This window comes from Cervus canadensis, chromosome 2, assembly GCF_019320065.1.
Source record: "Cervus canadensis isolate Bull #8, Minnesota chromosome 2, ASM1932006v1, whole genome shotgun sequence".
NCBI classification, from domain to species: Eukaryota; Metazoa; Chordata; class Mammalia; order Artiodactyla; family Cervidae; genus Cervus; species Cervus canadensis.
Window position 1 is genome coordinate 88564821 of NC_057387.1, and position 18134 is coordinate 88582954.

The 18134-nt window shown below is 44.6% G+C and overlaps 1 protein-coding gene across 1 annotated transcript; it reads left to right on the top strand.

Annotated features, from left to right (window-relative positions):
- Positions 1-333: 333 nt before the first annotated feature.
- Positions 334-14230, top strand: ECHDC2 (enoyl-CoA hydratase domain containing 2). Its single transcript, XM_043449344.1, is given in 9 exon segments — positions 334-371; positions 1681-1741; positions 1812-1899; positions 4815-4901; positions 5712-5804; positions 7227-7283; positions 7509-7568; positions 7571-7713; positions 14092-14230. Coding segments are annotated over 9 exon segments (705 nt in total). The 3' UTR covers positions 14170-14230.
- The last annotated feature ends 3904 nt before the right edge of the window (positions 14231-18134 follow it).

The window sequence follows — 18134 nt, forward strand, 5'->3', positions numbered from 1 at the left end:
CAAGGGTATAAATACCTATTAGTCATGATAGATACATTCACAAGATGGATTGAAGGCTTTCCCACCCAGACTGAGAAGGCTGAGGAGGTGGTAAAAAAAAAAAAAAAAAAAACTGCTCCATGAAATCATTCCAAGGTTTGGTCTACCCAGGTCATTACAAAGTGACAATGGGACATCATTTACTTCTAAGATCACCCAAGGAGTCTCTAAAGCATTGGGCATTACTTATTATCTCCATTGGGCCTGGAGGCCTCAGTCTTCAGGAAAAGCAGAAAGAGCCAACCAATTCTTAAAATCAGCAATAAAAAAGATAACCCAAGAGACCTTCCTGGGATGGAAGGGGGCTTTACCAATAGCTCTCCTCCGTACCCGTATTGCTCCTAAGGAACAGGTTGGTTTTAGTCCTTATGAGATGCTATACAGGAGACCTTTTGTTTATGTCAATGACCTCTTCCTAGATCCAGAGGTTCAGACCCTCCAGTCTTATACCATGGCCATTAGGCAATTCCAACAGGATATACGCTTGTGGGGTATGAACCAGGACCCAAAAGACTCTAAGGAGTCACCACTATATGCTCCAGGGACTCAAGTCTTAATTAAAGTCTGGAAAGATGGGTCCCCAAAGGCTCAACTCCAGCCCACATGGAAGGGCCCCTACCCTGTAACACTTTCTACTCCCATAGCAGTCAAGGTGCCAGGACACGACTCGTGGATTCACTACTCACGAGTCAAGCCGTGGAAGAAAACAGAAGAAGACACTCAATACACCTGTGAGCCCCTGGGAGATCTCAGCTACCTATTCAGGACTACAAATGAGTGCCATTCTAATAAACAACCCCAAAATCTGGTCTCTGGGGATAAGATTTCTCAAGACAGTTCTAAAGAGCCAACACAGCTTGGCAGAAATAATACTCCAAAACAGACAGGAGATAGATCTTCTGATCTCAGAACAAGGAGAGACCTGAGCCATCCTGGCGATGTAAATTTAAAATTGGCTAATGCCCCTACTAGTCCTTGTTATGCCATACTGATGATGCTAATGATTGTTCCATGTACTGTCAATTGTCTAACCTGTCTTGTCTCTGCCCAGGTCAAGCTGCAACATGCAGTGCCAGTTCAACAAAGATGTAAAACTACAGCTGACCACAGAAAATATCACTCACCCTTAGGTGGACACCACTACGAAGACTCTGAGGCTTGAGACTAGCAAGAGGGAGAGGCCCAATGCCCCTCGCCATCCCAGTTCAGCAGGAAGTAGCCAGAGAGACCTCGACGTCCCTATTCCCAAAGAATTGGGCCTCCCATCTCTTGAGGGGGGAATGTTAGGTAGTTAGAATAGGGAAAAGGAGTCCAGAATGGCAGTCGCTAAAAGACCTGGAAGGGAAAAGCCCGCGAATATAGAACAAAGGAAGGTCCGAGGACCGGGGTGAGAACCTCAGGTAAAACAAACAACACTCCTGGCTGGCCCAATTTACATAAGACAGGTCCAGGGACAGAGAAACATATAAAAAGAGGAACCAAAGTCCTCTTCTCTCTCTCTCTCTCTCCCACGCTATGGGGCACTCTTCTCTTCGCGTCTTTGGATCGACGTGCCCTCATGCCTCGAAGATGGATTTTCCTGCCATTATCTAAATAAAATAGAGCTGTAACACTGAGCGGTAACACTGATTTATCTAAGAGCTATAACACGGTCCGGTCGAGACCTGAGAGCAATTCCCTGGGGAACATATTCGTCAGTCAGGTGAGTAAGGGCAGGCACCAGGGTGGGCTGGGGATGAGCTGGGAGGTATCTGATTAGGTGTTTTCTGTAGCTGCTGGAAGCTCTGGCCCAGCTTTGGGAGGACCAGCAAGTGCGTGTCCTGATCTTCAGGAGTGGAGTGAAGGGTGTGTTCCGAGCAGGTGGGTTTTCTTCCTTGCCCCCAACCCGGGGCTCAGCAGGGCTCCCACCGGCCTGCATTTAGGGGATACTTCAGTCATTTCTAGCACAAGAGTCAGGGCTTCCCAGGTGGCGCTATTGCTAATGAACCCGCCTGGTGACACAGGAGACACGGGTTCCATCCTGAGTTGGGTACATCCCCTGGAGGAGGAAATTGCAACCCACTCCAGTATTCTCGCCTGCAGAATCCCCATGGGCAGAGGAGCCTGGCGGGCTACAGTCCACAGGGTCACAGAGTCGGACATGACTGAAGCGACCACAGCACAGGACTCACTCCCACTGAAAGATGGGAACGCGGAGGGGCAATTCCTTGCTTAGAGCAACACAGCTAGTGAGAATTCAGTTAGAACTTGACCCCTCTGACCCCCAAATCCTTGTTCTTTCTGTTCTGACCCTTCATTGAGGAAATGAGAAAGTGGATTCCAAAGACACTCACCAGGTCTGTGGCCAAGACAGGACTGACTTACTGCCCCTTCGCCCACCGACAAGATCTCAGTCCCTTGTCAAAAAACTCTTCCACGTCTCTGCACCATTTGGTCCTCACAACAGGGCAAGCCCCACGCACTTCCTTTCAAAGATGAGAAATGCCGCATCCCTGGCCCACAACAAGAAGCAAGTGAAGGAGAGTTGAGAAAAGAACTGACTCTGGGGTGGCTGTGGAGGGCACTGGGGAGACGGAAAGAGGCTACAGAGGGCGAGGGTGGGAAGCGAGTGATTCTTAGGTGGTTTCAAGGGCATGTGGCTCAGTCCCCAGACCTCAACTGCCAGGATCACGGTGAGCAGCCTGGGGAGGGAGGTGGCAAGGGAAGTATGAGACCAGTCTGCCTGACCCCGCGACCCTGATCGAGGCCCTCCTCCTACTGCGGCCCCTTCCTTTGGCTCCCCCATGGTCTGACGTCTTCCATCACAGTCACTTCATGACTGTTAACCCCGCTCCTCATCCCCCCAGCGAAGAACAGGAAAGTAGGGGGCATGCGGGAGGTCTGAATCTGCCCCCGATTTGCCCTGGAATCCTGGGCTAGTCCCTGTCCCTCTCTGGGCCTCAGTTTCCCCATTTGTCACTGAGGGGCTAGGACTAATCAGACTCCCAAGGGCTCTCCCAACTGACTTTCACATAATCGAGGACTTGCAGAGACTGTGTTCACCCCTTATTCGTGACTCAGGCTCCTGCCATCTGACCTCTGATGACCCTCCACCGTCATTCTCTCACCCAGGACCCTGCGTACCCCCACGCCACTGTCCCTGCACTCACTCCTCATCTACTTGACCTTTCAGCCTCCCCCACCAAGCCCTTCTTTTAAAAAATAATTATACCTGATGTATGCCAATTATTTCTCAATAAAACAGGAAAAAATAGTTAATAAAATTTTATTACTATTTAATGTATTTTTTGAGTTGTCACAAATATATACATTACACAAAATTTATATTTGAATCACTCTGAAGTGTAAAATTCACTGGCATTAAGTACATTCACAAGGTTATTCAACAATCACCACTACCCATTTCAAAAACTATTCCCTCATCTCAGTAAACTATGTACTCATTAAGCAATTCCTCCCCATTTTCCTAACACCCAGTAACCTCCATTCTACTGTCTATCTTTACAAATTTGCCTACTCTGTGTCATACAAGTAGAATCATACATTTGTCCTTTCATAGCTTGCTTATTTCACTTAGCATCATGTACTTCATGTTCATCCATGTTGTAGCATACTGCAGAATTTCTATCCTTTTTACAAATGAATAATATTCCCTTTCACACATATATTCCACATTTTGTTTATCCATCTGTTGATGGACTTGGGTGGTTCCCACATTTTGGCTATTGTGATTAATACTGCTATGAACATTGGTGTGCTCGTATCTGCTTGAGTCCTTGCTTTCAATTCTTTGGGACATATACTTAGGAGTAAAGTGGCTGGACCATATCGTAATCCTATGTTGAACTTTGGGAGGAAGGAAGCACCAAAATATTTTTCACAGCAGCTGTATCATTTTACATTCATCAGAGTTCTCCACACCAATGTCAACACTTTTTTGTTTGTTGTTTATAATAACCGTCTGAATGGGTACATAGCAATATCCTTTTGTGGTTTTTATTTGCATTTCCCCAATGATGTTGAACACACTTTCCAGTGCTTACTGGCTTATCTTCTTTTTTAAATATTTATTTGGCTGCACTAGGTCTGATTTGAGGGATGCAGGATCTTCAGTCTTCATTGTGACAAGCCACCTCTTAGTTCTGGCACGAGCGCTCTAGTTCCCCAACTAGGGATCGAACTCGGGCCACCTGCAATAGAAAGCCAGAATCTTAGCAACTGGACTAGCAGGGAAATCCCACTGGCTTATTTTCCTTGGCGAAATGTATATTCAAGTCCTTTGTGAGGTTTTTTGTGTTTTGTTTTGTTTCGTTTTGCCACTCTGCACAGCTTGCATTATCTTAGTGCCCCACCCAGGGATCAAACCATGTCCCTTGCAGTGGAATCATGTAGTCTTAACCACTGGACAACCAGGGAAGTCCTTTGTATTTGTTTTCAGTTGTAGGAAGTCTTTATATATCCTAGATATCAGTTCCTTACCAGATGTATGATTTGCCAGTATTTCCTTCCATTCGTGGGTTGTCTTTGCTCTCTTGATAGTGTCTTTTGATGCACTAGTTTTTAATTTTGATGAAATCTAATTTATCTTTTTGTTGTTGTTGTGTCTCTCTTTTTTTGACCACCCTCCTCCCTCCTGGACTTCCCTGGCTGAGTTTTCTTGGTGTTTTTCTTTCCTCTCTGGCTGCTTCTCTTCAGGTTTCTATTGCTGGATCCTTTGACAGCCTGGGATTCGGTGCCAGGTCATTTCCCAAGGACTGTCACCCTTGCATCTGCAGGTGCAGACCTGAAGGAGCGGGAGCAGATGAGTGCAGCAGAAGAGGGGGTCTTTGTCCAGTGGCTCCGAGGCCTGATGACTGAGATTGGTGAGGGTTCTGGAGTGGGGGGGAGGAGGACATTCAGTGGTTCTGCTGATCCCAGTCTCACCAATCCACCATATTCTAAAGAGAGAATGGTTTCTGTTGTGAGCTCTATGGAGAGATGATTCTCCCAGGGAGAGGGGACAGGGACAAGGAATTCTACAAGGAGGAGGGTGTCACAAGGGTCCACAGGGCACTGGCTCCCCAGCATTAGTGCCCTGCTAGATCTGACCCCCAGCCCCTGTGCTCAGGGTACAAGCCTGGCCATGCCAGGGTCAACTTTAAGCAAGCATGCTTGCAGGCTTTGACAAATGCTTGTTCCTTTTTCTGGAATATCCCTCCTAGGCCATCTGAACTGTTTATGCATTCTTTAAGACCACCAGTGCCTCCTCCTCCAGGAAGCCACCCCTGGCCCATCATCCAAGCTTCCTTTCTCAGATCACTGATCACCCTGAGTCGTCATCACCTGTTTGCCTGTCTGCATTCCCCATGTCGGATTCAGTTCTGCTCCCAGCACACAGAATGAGAAGGGAGAGCAAAAAGGCTGGTCCCGGGGAGGCCCACAGGAGGGTGGGCCTGACCAGGCATCACCCTGCCCATCCACCTCCCCACTCCTGTTCCCCAGCTGATCCCACAACTTTCCCCAGTGGGAAAACTGACTGCTAAGATAACCCGGCTGAGGTACCAGGAGAGGTCCCCAAGCTTGGGGCCAGTGAAGCCTTCTGTCACAACCAGCTAGACCGTCTCCTACCCTGAGACACTGTCCTGGTCCTACCAGGGCCTCGCAGGCTGAGCCGTCGTCCTTTGTCTCCACAGCAGCCTTCCCTGCACCCACCATTGCCGCTGTGGACGGGTTTGCCTTGGGTGGAGGCCTGGAACTTGCCCTGGCCTGTGACCTCCGAGTGGCAGGTACCGGGTACAGCGAGAGGTGTGGGAGGGTGGGAGGGAAGAGTGAGCGACACAAGCTGATTCTGGGGACTCTGCAGTCAGCCACTGCTCTCAGCTTGCCAACAAACCCCAGAACTAAAGGCAAAGTGGGGGCCAAGGAATTCAGGCGGTAGTGGCTCCCCCCTCACTGCCCAGCCCCTGACTACTACAGGGCTCGTCCCTTCTCAGAGTCAGCTGCCCTCAGCTCAGGACTGCTCATGCCAACCCCAGGGCAACTGCTGACACAACTAGAAAGAACATAGAGAGCGAAGGTTGGGGACAAACGTATCTCTTCAGTCTTCCAGTTCTGTCCAAGCCAGCTTTATCGATCATGTTGTGAACAAAGGTGAGCCAGGAGGGCAGTCTGCTACATGCCCAGTTAATCACAAGCATGACTGGGCAGGAACAGTGCCCTACAGTAGTTCTATCAGAATCCACAAAGGTTTGCAGTAGTAGATCAAAGAAACTGAACTTCGAAACGTGGAGGGCAGGGAGGATGAAGATAACTGATTGCTTTAACCTTGCTGACTTGGTGGTTAGGTGTGCCCTTTTTAGAGCAGATCAGAGAAGATTTGAGTGCCATAATGGTGCCACACTTTCTCGTGCCACCAAGCAAGAACTTTTGATCTTTTTTTTTAACATGTAGCCCCAGGCATAGAGGGACTTTATATCCACATGATGCATAACAAAGAGAAGCCATCAAATACCAGGGCAGGTCATAGCACCAACTCTGGTTCTCACCTGCCTGTGTTTAGGGGAGCTAACTTGAAGGGATTGGTGGGTAGGAGGTGAATGTAAACCCCTCCCTCCCATACTTCATGGTTCACAGGGACTGTGTTGAGGGAATTCAGGAGAAGCCTATGGGGTGGGACACTCAAGGAGGGCTTCTCACAGGAAGTACAACTCAGAAAAAAGGATGTGGATCAGAATACAGGAAAATTTCCGGCTGACCAAACGCCTGGGGGGAAACTGGTGGAAGCAGGAGTCACTGACATTCTAGGCCAGACCTGAGCTAAGGAAGCATGAGACAGAGAATCCCTTAATTTACAAATAGGTACTGGGCACCATCCAGGAACCCGTCCTTGTTCCAAGCACCATGACCTCACTTGATCCTAAACAGTTCTATAAAGCAGGTAAAAGAGAGGTTATCAATTTTTTCCCCGTCCATGAGGCTCAGAAAGGCTAAGAGAGTTGCTCAGTGAGTTGTGGAAGTAGGGTGAGTGTTGGGCCTCCTGACTTCCAGACTAGGGCTCTTCCAAAGGCAGCTACTGGAGAGGTCTGGCTATGGCCGCTCCGTGAGGGAAGTGTTGGCTGGAGGGGTGAGCAGAGCCCAGAGTGTCTCTTATCCTCAGGGACTGGTGCTAGAAGACAGGGTTGGGGCTTCACTCTGTTTTGTCTAAGCAGCTTCCTCGGCTGTCATGGGGCTGATCGAGACCACCCGAGGGCTCCTCCCAGGAGCAGGTAATAACACACACCATCCATCCTCTACCTGTTCAACTCCACTCTATCCAGCATAATTCCCTACTTTCCTCTCTTGCCCTATGTTCTGGGTTCTTCCCAACAGCCTAACCCCTAACAGTTCTTCCCAATCTCGTCCTCTGAGAGGTCTTGGCTGACTCCCAGCCAGGGCCTCCTCTGGGCCCCCATGTCCCATGAGGATTCACCACCCCTACTCCATCCTGGCAGGAGGGACTCAGAGGCTGCCTCGATGCCTGGGGGTGGCCCTGGCGAAGGAGCTCATCTTCACAGCCAACGACTGAGTGGGGCGCAGGCCCAGGCTCTGGGGCTGGTGAACCACGCTGTGGCCCAGAATGAGGAGGACAATGCCGCCTACTGCCGGGCCCGAGCCCTGGCCCAGGAGATCCTGCCCCAGCGGGCCTGAGCCACTGGGGTCATGGACGGGGATGCCGGGGGCAAGGACGTCTCATGCAACCACACAAAGTCCATTTCCCCAGATTTATAAAATTAACCATCTTTTGTAGTTTTGCTTCCATTCAGCCATCTAGTAAATAATACTAAATCAGATTTTAAGTTAAAGTGAAAATTGAGTTCTGAGGGGCTGGGATCAATTAAGCTTGAAAATCCTCAGAACAGCCTGTAAAACAGAACTTCCTGAGATGATGCAAATGATCTCTATCTGTGCCATCCACTAAGGCAGTCACTAGCCACATGTTTGGTTGCTATGTCCAACTCTGTGTGACCCCACAGACTGTAGCCCACCAGACTCCTCTTGTCCATGGTATTTTACCGGCAAGAATACTGGAGTGGGCTACCATTTCCTTCTTCAGGGGATCTTCCCAACCCAGGGACTGAACCTGAGGCTCCTGCTTGCCAAGCAGTTTTTTACCCTTGAGCTACCTGGGAAGCCCCACTAGCCACATTACTTAAATTAAAATTTTAATTTCTCAATTACAGTTCCCATATTTTAATGCTAATAGACACATTTGGCTGCTGGCTATTGTACTGGACAGTAAAGCATGAATGTGTCCCAAAATTGAAAATGCAAGATTCTTAAGCAGATAAAGAACTACCAGCCCATCTTTCAACCACACTACGTGGTGGAAAAGCACTTGAAATACATGATATAGGACATATGTTAAGACCCATACATTTTTGTTAATTCAAATAGCCTATTAGCATAGTCTCCCCAAAAGTTTAGGTACCCAGGGAGTAGGTTAGGCCCTGCCTACATGTAATCTCCAAGTATCTGCCTACATGTAGTCTCCAAGTATCTGAGAGGCTCCACTGGCTTCTCACTTCTCTGAGAGCCAGAGGGAGGTCCCAAGTTTCCACAAAGATAGGCAAGCAGCTGAAATGGAGCCAGGTTTTGTTAAGTTGTAATACTGACTGAGCCCATATGGCGCACCCTCATCCTTCAGACACAATCAGACGCAAACAATCCTGGGTACTAACAATCCAGTGTCCCAATGTTAGAACAATCAAGTTGAGGTGATTATCCCTGTCGTGTCTGTGCTATAACAGATCCAACAAAGTTAAGTGACTGCTCATCAAAGTAAAAGAAAGTGAATGCACCACCACAAAGACAGACACTATTTTGGCATTCATTCTGCATAATACAGAAATACATATAATAACTAGTATTTTAAAGAATGCAGAACATGAGAAAATTTTTAAAGAACAAACTAAATCTTTAATGGATTTCAAATACAAAAAATTAAAGACATATGACAAAGGTCAAATATAAAAATGTTAACTATATTCTATCATTTTAATATTATTAACAGAAAAGTATTTGAATTAATCACAAAAAGTAAAAAAGAGTTATCTTATTTTAGGAGAAAAAAAGTCTCCCTTTAAATAATCCTGCCTCTTTTTATAATTTTGATATCTTTACTTACTTACTTGCTTAGTTACTTGAGGGCAAGGACTATAAAAACTGATGGTAAGTTTGGTTTAAAAGCATTTGTTTTGTCTTCATTTCTTGTTTATAGTTTCATCACATATAAATGGAGAGTCAGATGCTGTTTATTTTACTGATGTCAGTTTCTCTTATACTTGGTCAGAAAGTCTCTCAACTGATACAAAACTCTGAGTAACTCAGGGTAGTAGCTGATTACACTTCCATGGAGTGAGGGGCGCCTATTTGTATAGGGCTTGTCTTTTTGCATAAAATAAATAACTGGGACTTTGAGCTTGATCTCAAGATGATTCAGGCTTCAGATTTTTCCATATGAAATAATGGTATTTTTTTAATTACTAGTATTTCATTATTTAAAAGTAGCTTTCTACACCAAGGGACTTCCCTAATAGCTCAGTTGGTAAAGAATCGCCTGCAATGCAGGAGACCACTATTCGATTCCTCAGTTGGTAAGATCCGCTACAGGAGGGATAGGCTACCCCCTCCAGTAGTCTTGGGCTTCCCTTGTGGCTCAGCTGGTAAAGAATCTGCCTGCGATGCAGGAGAGCTGGATGTGATCCCTGGGTTGGGAAGATCCCCTGGAGAAGGGAAAGGCTACCCACTCCTGTATTCTGGCCTGGAGAATTTGCAGAGTTGGACACAACTGATGGACTTTCACTTTCTACACCAAATCAACATCATACCGAAAACTAGTACTAGAATATCACTAATGCAAATGCTGGGACATTCTGATGCAACCTGTTTAACTTCCAGGGGAGTTACTGAGTGCCACTGAGTGCCAAGTATTAAGATTCCCTATGCTGCTGCTAAGTCACTTCAGTCGTGTCCGACTCTGTGCTACCCCATAGACCGCAGCCCACCAGGCTCCCCCGTCCCTGGGATTCTCCAGGCAAGAATACTGGAGTGGGTTGCCATTTCCTTCTCGAATGCGTGAAAGTGAAAATGAAAGTGAAGTCGCTTAGTCGTGTCCGGATCTTAGCGACCCCATTGACTGCAGCCTACCAGGCTCCTCCCTGAGGTGAGTGCAAGAGATACTGTGGTAGATGCCTGCCCTCTAGTGGGGAAACTACCAAGATCAGGGAGTCAAAATGCTCAAGAAATTACATACACCCCAAAAAGAAAGTGAAGTCTCTCAGTCGTGTCTGACTCTTTGCGACCCCGTGGACTGTAGCCTACCAGGCTCCTCCATCTATGGAATTTTCCATGCAAGAGCACTGGAGTGGGTTGCCATTTCTTCTCCAGGGGATCTTCCCAACTCAGGGATCAAACCCAAGTCTCCCACATTGCAGACAGACTCTTTACTGTCTGAGCCACCAGGGAAGCCCTACAGCCCAAAGTTCAGTTCAGTTGCTCAGTCGTATCTGACTCTTTGCAACCCCGTGAATCGCAGCACGCCAGGCCTCCCTGTCCATCACAAACTCCCGGAGTTTACTCAAACTCATGCCCATCGAGTCAGTGATGCCATCCAGCCATCTCATCCTCTGTCTCCCCCCTTCTCCTCCTGCCCCCAATCCCTCCCAGCATCAGGGTCTTTTCCAATGAGTCAGCTCTTTGCATGAGGTGGCCAAAGTATTGGAGTTTCAGCTTCAGCATCAGTCCTTCCAATGAACACCCAGGACTTATCTCTTTTAGGATGGACTGGTTGGATCTCCTTGCAGAGTCTTCTCCAACACCATAGTTCAAAAGCAACAATTTTTCGGCGCTCAGCTTTCTTCACAGTCCAACACTCACATCCATACATGACCACTGGAAAAACCATAGCCTTGACCAGACGGACCTTTGTTGGCAAAGTAATGTCTCTGCTTTTTAATATGCTGTCTAGATTGGTCATTACTTTCCTTCCAAGGAGTAAGCGTCTTTTAATTTCATGGCTGCAGTCACCATCTGCAATGACTTTGGAGCCCAAAAAAATAAAGTCTGACACTGTTTCCACTGTCTCCCCATCTATTTCCCATGAGGTGATGGGACCAGATGCCATGATCTGGTCATTTTCTAAATGCCATGCCATTTTCTAAATGTTAAGCTTTAAGCCAACTTTTTCACTCTCCTCTTTCACTTTCATCAAGAGGCTTTTTAGTTCCTCTTCACTCTCTGCCATAAGGGTGGTGTCATCTGCATATCTGAGGTTATTGATATTTCTCCCAGCAATCTTGATTCCAGCTTGTGCTTCTTCCAGCCCAGCGTTTCTCATGATGTACTCTGCATATAAGTTAAATAAGCAGGGTGACAATATACAGCCTTGACATACTCCTTTTCCTATTTGGAACCAGTCTGTTGTTCCATGTCCAGTTCTAACTGTTGCTTCCTGACCTGCATACAGGTTTCTCAAGAGACAGGTCAGATGGTCTGGTATTCCCATCTCCTTCAGACCAAAAGAGTCTGTCAATAAACACAAGCTCCACAAATTAACACTCAGATTTTCCCTTTAAGGGGTAAATATACTTTACACTAGGAATATGGATTTGGCTACATTTTCCATGGAACACCAAAGGAATGGAACATCCTATAGCAACTGTGCCTCACTGTTCTCATTTCCAAATAACATAAAATGATCCATCATATTTCTAATTGATCTACTTCACACAGTGTTACCTTGAACACCACAGGTTGGAACTGTGCAGGTTCACTTATACATGGATTTTTTTTTCCCACTAAATACATACTACAGTACTACATGATCCAAGGTTGGTTGAATTTGTGGATGCAGAACTCTTTACAGGGAGGGTTGGCTATAAAGTTATGTACAGATTTTCTATGGCATGAATGATCAGTTCCCCTAAGCTCCAGGCTGTTCAAGGCTCAACTACAATTATGCATACATGCACAGACACACTCAGAAACATAAATATGTGTGTTTTCAACACAGAGACAACATGGCTATATAGTTTTTAATTTTCTCTGATGAGAAATCAGTAGTTAAATAATACACATTCATAACAAGCAAATCAAAGGATATAGAGTAAAAATCAAAAGTAGGGTGATCCTGTTATCCTGGGGCTGTCCAGGTTCAAAGTGAAAAGTCTCACATCCTAAAACAACACTTCAGTCACTGGCAAACCAGGACAGTTGGTCACCAAAACATTCCTCAATTCCCCAGTCACACTCCCCAGAGATGACCAGTGTTAACAGTTTTCATACTCTTCCAGAAATTTTCATTGTACATGTAAAATGTGCACATATACTCACATATTTAATAATTCTAAATTCCTTTACGACAATTTAGGGGACAAGGAACACATCTTTAAAGGCTAGTCTAGTTCTAACTGACGTTTAAAAACATAAACTATGCACAGAAAAGAATTCAATAAGTATGGAAAAGTATAAAACAAAAAGTGAAGTTCTCCATTCTCTTGACCCTTCTCCCCAAAGACACATCATACCAACACCTTCTACACAAATGGAATAATATACACAGCACTATGCAGCTTCCTTTTTTCACCTAATATCTGGAGAGTTACCCATTTCAGCACATACTTACTAACCTCTTCATTTAAACTGCACACTTTTTCATTAATGGTATGGGTGTGCCATCATTTAACCAGTACTCCAATGAGGACATCACATTATTGACTTCTTTAAGCTCCTGAAAAATAGCTGGAATGCATAACTTTGGACATCTTAGTGTATACTCCTGAAAGTGCATCTGTAGGGCAGATGCCTATGTGGAGTTACATGAAAGAGCATGGGCATCTATCTAATTTGCCTGTTCTTGTCAAATTGTCCTCCTGAAGCATTGTACCAGTTCACTCACCATTCAGTTATGTATGCAAATACTTGTTTCCTAAATCTCAATAATAATGGGCATTACCAACCTTTTACAGTTTCCAAGCGTGAGGTGAAAAGGAGCACCTAACTGTTTTATTTATGTTTCTTTAAATGTAAAGCTGAGCATACCTCATGTCTGTTTTTTCAACTACCTTTCCATACTGTGTGAATGCTTAAAAAAAAATTATACCACTTTTTGTAAAGGAAAAGCTCTGTCACAATATCACAAATCTATTTTCCCGGTTCTTGATTTTTGCTTGAATCTGTGGTATTTTTCCCAGTCTGAAGTTCTTTTATCTTTATGTAGCTAGTTTTTAATTTACGCCTTCCATGCTAACGGGCTTTTTAAACTGTTCTTTTCCTGATAAAGTCTTACAAAACCTTCAAATAATACAATGTGAACAAAATAGGAGGCAAACGCACTCCTTGCCTGGAAGTGCGGTGGGGGATGGAGAGCCAGACCTGCAGTGGCACAAAATAACTAGAAGCAAGACCAAAGAGGCAAAGATGGTCACTTTGGTGCTCTTGCTTCCAACTGGCCCTACAAAATACCCCTCAGGATTTCAGCCCAGGCCTGTCAGAGTCCAAAATCCAAGTTCCTAATACTGACCTTTTTTCACCCTACTGGGGTAAAACATGCTTTCAGTGGAGGCTTGCATTTGTTGAGATGAGAGGGGTAGAGAAGGGAGCAGCAATGGGAAAGGTGACTGGGAATCAGATCTAAGCTTCACCACTGACTCACTGGACAAACATGGCCAGGTGTTTCACCACCCTGAGCCTCACTTGAACCTATCCTGAAGGGATGGGGAGCAGCCTGTGACCATTAGACAAGTCTGTGGGTGGGAAAGCATGTGTACAGTGGAGTATGTTGTACATGCTGGCGGGATGTATTAAATGACAAGAATTCCAGATGGTCAGCACTAGGAGGATTAGGCATCAGTCAGGCTTCCTTCATTATTGAAAAGGAACATCAGCTAATTAGTAGGTATAACACTAACAAAAGTAAACACTGTCACTAGAATAGCTGGATTTCTACCCAGACCTCTTCCGCCATCATGGAGCGTATGTGCCTAACTGTGAGCACCAACTGATCCCCTCCTCAACCAAGCGCTTGCTTTTCCCTAGGCCCCCATCGCTGTGCGGCTGAGCAAAGTTGCCATTGACCGAGGAATAGAGGTGAGAGGGTTCTGGGTCGGAACTTAGCGTCTGCTAAGGTCAGTGGGGTGGCTGGGAGGCAGTGCTTTCAGGGCACACAGATGGACAGCACAGCTGGAAAGAACTCAGGCACTGGACTCTTCCTACAGACTTTGAGGCTGACCTCTCTCTTTGTGCCTTAGTTTTACCCATCTAACAAAGCATTTGCCATCTGTCTCTGTGGAGATTGAACCCTGTGCTGCTGCAGCTGTCCACCTTTAACACCTCCCCTAGAGGGAGGTCACGGTGGAGTGAGGCACTCTGTGCTCCAGGGAATCTGGTGGAACAGGTGTTTAGACAGTTAGATTTTCAGGAACTGATTCATGATAACAATCTTTATATCTCTTCATATCTAGAAAAGCACTAAATCCCTTCCTGGTGATATCAGCTCCTCCTGACTAGCAGAAAACCTTTTACAAAGTAAGCTTGACTGTACCGAACTCCCACTTCACTGAAATCTCATATATTGACCTTCCCTGACTGCATCTTTGGAGCAGTCTCTCAGACCTATCTGAAGTGCTCCCTCCTGGGCTGCAGTCCTGATTTTGCCCCAAATAAAACTTAACTCACAACTCTCAAATTATGCATCTTTTTAATCAATGTAGTCAGGGAACTAGAATGCACACGCTGTAACTAAAAGAGCCTACACACCATAATGAAGATCAAAGATCCTGTGTGCAGGATCTAAGACCCGGTGCAGCCAAACAAATGAATAAATATAAAAAATAAGATTAAGAAAGTATAGGCTTACACAAGGAAAATTAGTTAGTTAGATATGATATCAACTTACCAATCCAAAGGATAAAGATAAAATGAGTTGACAGATGTTTTCTGGGAATCTGTGAACACAGAAATCTTTAAAATAAGTATATAAAATTATGTTTGGATTTTCATCAGTGGATTTTTTTCTGTTAAAATAAATTTTAAAAAATGTTTAATACAGAAAATTTTCTTATCTAAGTTGAAAAGGAATGTTAATGAAAACAATTATATATACTTCTGCTTGTAGTCATGATGGACTACAGATTTACCCTTCTGTCTTAAACATTTTTTTTTTTTTGTCTTAAACATTTTAAAACCTGAACAAAATATACAAAGCAACTGTTTTCAGACAACGGCAACATAAAGCTTAGTACAGGGATCTCTGAAAGAACTCATAGAGTAATGGAGAGAACAGAGGGAGAGCTCTCTGAAAAAAGTTCCTATAGTGCCAGGAATAGTTTTACTCTCAAAACCACAATGGAAAGATCTCCTAACACAAAGAGCAACAGTGGAATCCTGAGGTTACTGCTTGAATAGCAGCATCAGTTCAGCCTTGGAAAAATAAGGTCTGTTCTGGACTCTGCCTAACAAAACATAAGAGCAAATCTCAAAAGGATCAAACCACTTCTAAAAAACAACTATCCCAGAACAAACTCCTAAATAGTTAATGGAATATAAAAATTCCATTTACACCCAACAAATTAAAATTCATAATGTTTAACATTCAATCACAAGTTATGACACATGCAATGAAACAGAAGAGTACAGTTCGTAAAGAGTGTATTAATCAATCAATAGAAATGATACAAATGATAGAACAGTTTTAATGTTAAAACAATTACCATAAATATGCTCCTTTGAAACAATTACTGTTAGGGGAAGCACACTGACTGAAACCGCCCACTCTGGCCAGGCACCACAGTAACCATTTGTGTGAGTTATTTTACAACAGGAGGTTCTGGTAAGTAGCACAGAACTAATAAGCCACCACTAACCAGAAGAGTTTGGGGAAAGTCAAAAGGAGATACCACGTGTCTGACCACCTCCCAGAATCCTTTTCACTGGCATCCATCTTGGCTGACCAATGCGTGCACCACCAGGAAAGACTCTGAGTCCGAAGGATCGACCAAAGACAACCCGGAAACGAATCCCATCACCATAAAACTCAAGACTGCGAGCCACATGGCAGAGCAGTTCTCCTGGGTTCCTTTACCCTACTGCTCTATACCTGGGCGCCCCTTCCCAATAACGTCTTGGACTGCAAGGAGATCCAACCAGTCCATCCTAAAGGAGATCAGTCCTGGGCGTTTATTGGAAGGACTGATGTTGAAGCTGAAACTCCAATACTTTTGTCATCTGATGCGAGAGCTGACTCATTTGAAAAGGCCCTGATGCTAGGAAAGATTGAGGGCAGGAGGAGAAGGGAACGACAGAGGATGAGATGGTTGGATGGCATCACTGACTCGATGAACATGGGTTTGGGTGGACTCTGGGAGTTGGTGATGGACAGGGAGGCCTGGCGTACTGCGGTTCATGGGGTCACAAAGAGTCGGACACAACTGAGCGACTAAAATGAACTGAACTGAACTGAACTATTGATTAATAGCAAGGATCAGGAGAAATATCAATAACCTCAGATAAGCAGATGACACCACACTTATGGCAGAAAGTGAAGAAGAACTAAAGAGCCCTCTTGATGAAAGTGAAAGAGGAGAGTGAAAAAGTTGGATTAAAACTCGACATTCAGAAAACTAAGATCATGGCATCCAGCCCCAACACTTCATGGCAAATAGATGGAGAAACAATGGAAACAGTGAGAGACTTTATTTTAGGGGGCTCCAAAATCACTGTAGATGATGACTTCAGCCATAAAATTAAAAGACGCTTGCTCCTTGGAAGAAAAGATCTGATCAACATATACAGCATATTAAAAAGCAGGATATTACTTTGCTGACAAAGATCCGTCTAGTCAAAACTATAGTTTTTTCAGTAGTCATGCATGGATGTGAGAGTTGGACTATAAAGAAAGCTGAGTGCTTTGAACTCTGGTGTTGGAGAAGACCCTTGAGAGTCCCTTGGACTGCAAGGAGATCCAACCAGTTCATCCTAAAGGAGATCAGTCCTGGGTGTTCATTGGAAGGACTGATGTTGAAGCTGAAATTCCAATACTTTGGCCACCTAATAAGAAGAACCGACTCACTAGAAAAGACTCTGATGCTGGGAAAGATTGAAGGTGGGGGGAAAAGGGGATGACAGAGGATGAGACAGTTGGATGGAATCACTGACTCGATGGACATGAGTTTGAGTAAGCTCTGGGAGTTGGTGATGGACAGCAAGGCCTGGCATGCTGCAGTCCATGGGGATGCAAAGAATCGGACACAACTGAGCAACTGTACTGAACTATTGATTAAAATCTGCCCTAACATTTTCCCTAGTTTCTACCTTTAGTTTTGACAACAACCATACAAACTAAAAAACTGAACTTTCCCTGCTACTCCACAAAATCCTCTAAACACGCTGTCCCTTATCTCAACCCCACCTCAGAGTAAGGGTAATTATTCTCCTGATTCTTATAATAATCATTTCCTTGTAGTAGCTCGTAGTTTTATCATCAAAGTGTCTGTGGACACTATATTTCGGCCTTGACTTTAAAAAAAATTATGGGCTTTTTAAATTCTTTTTTAATTTAAGGTTCCTCTCCACTACATTTTTTTCCTCTCAACACATCTGTTAAAGACCCAGACTGTTGGGACTGTGGTTTCCCACAGTCTGGACTTTGCAGATTGCATATTCATGCAGTTCATCCTGTTCCTCTGTTCTCTGTCCCACAGATTGACAGCTGGATCCAGAATCTTGCAGACTCACTCTATCTCTTTGTCAAAACTATCAGTAGTGGTATATTCTTTCATCAGGAAGCGTATGATTTTCTCTCTTTGTGTTGTTAGAAGCTCTTAGTGCTCAATGATTAGAACCAGTAATTCTTAAAACTTTTTAGTCTCAAGACCGCTTTACAATTTTAAAAATCACTGAAGATACCAGTATCTTTGATTATGATGATAATAGTTACAATATTTTCCCTATTAACACTTATAATAGGATATTTAAAATAACTTTCAATTCACTCAAAAAAAACCATTACATGCTAACAAATAATTTTATGAAAATTATTATATCTCCCAAGAAAAACTGATCAGGGGCAATTGTTTTGCAAA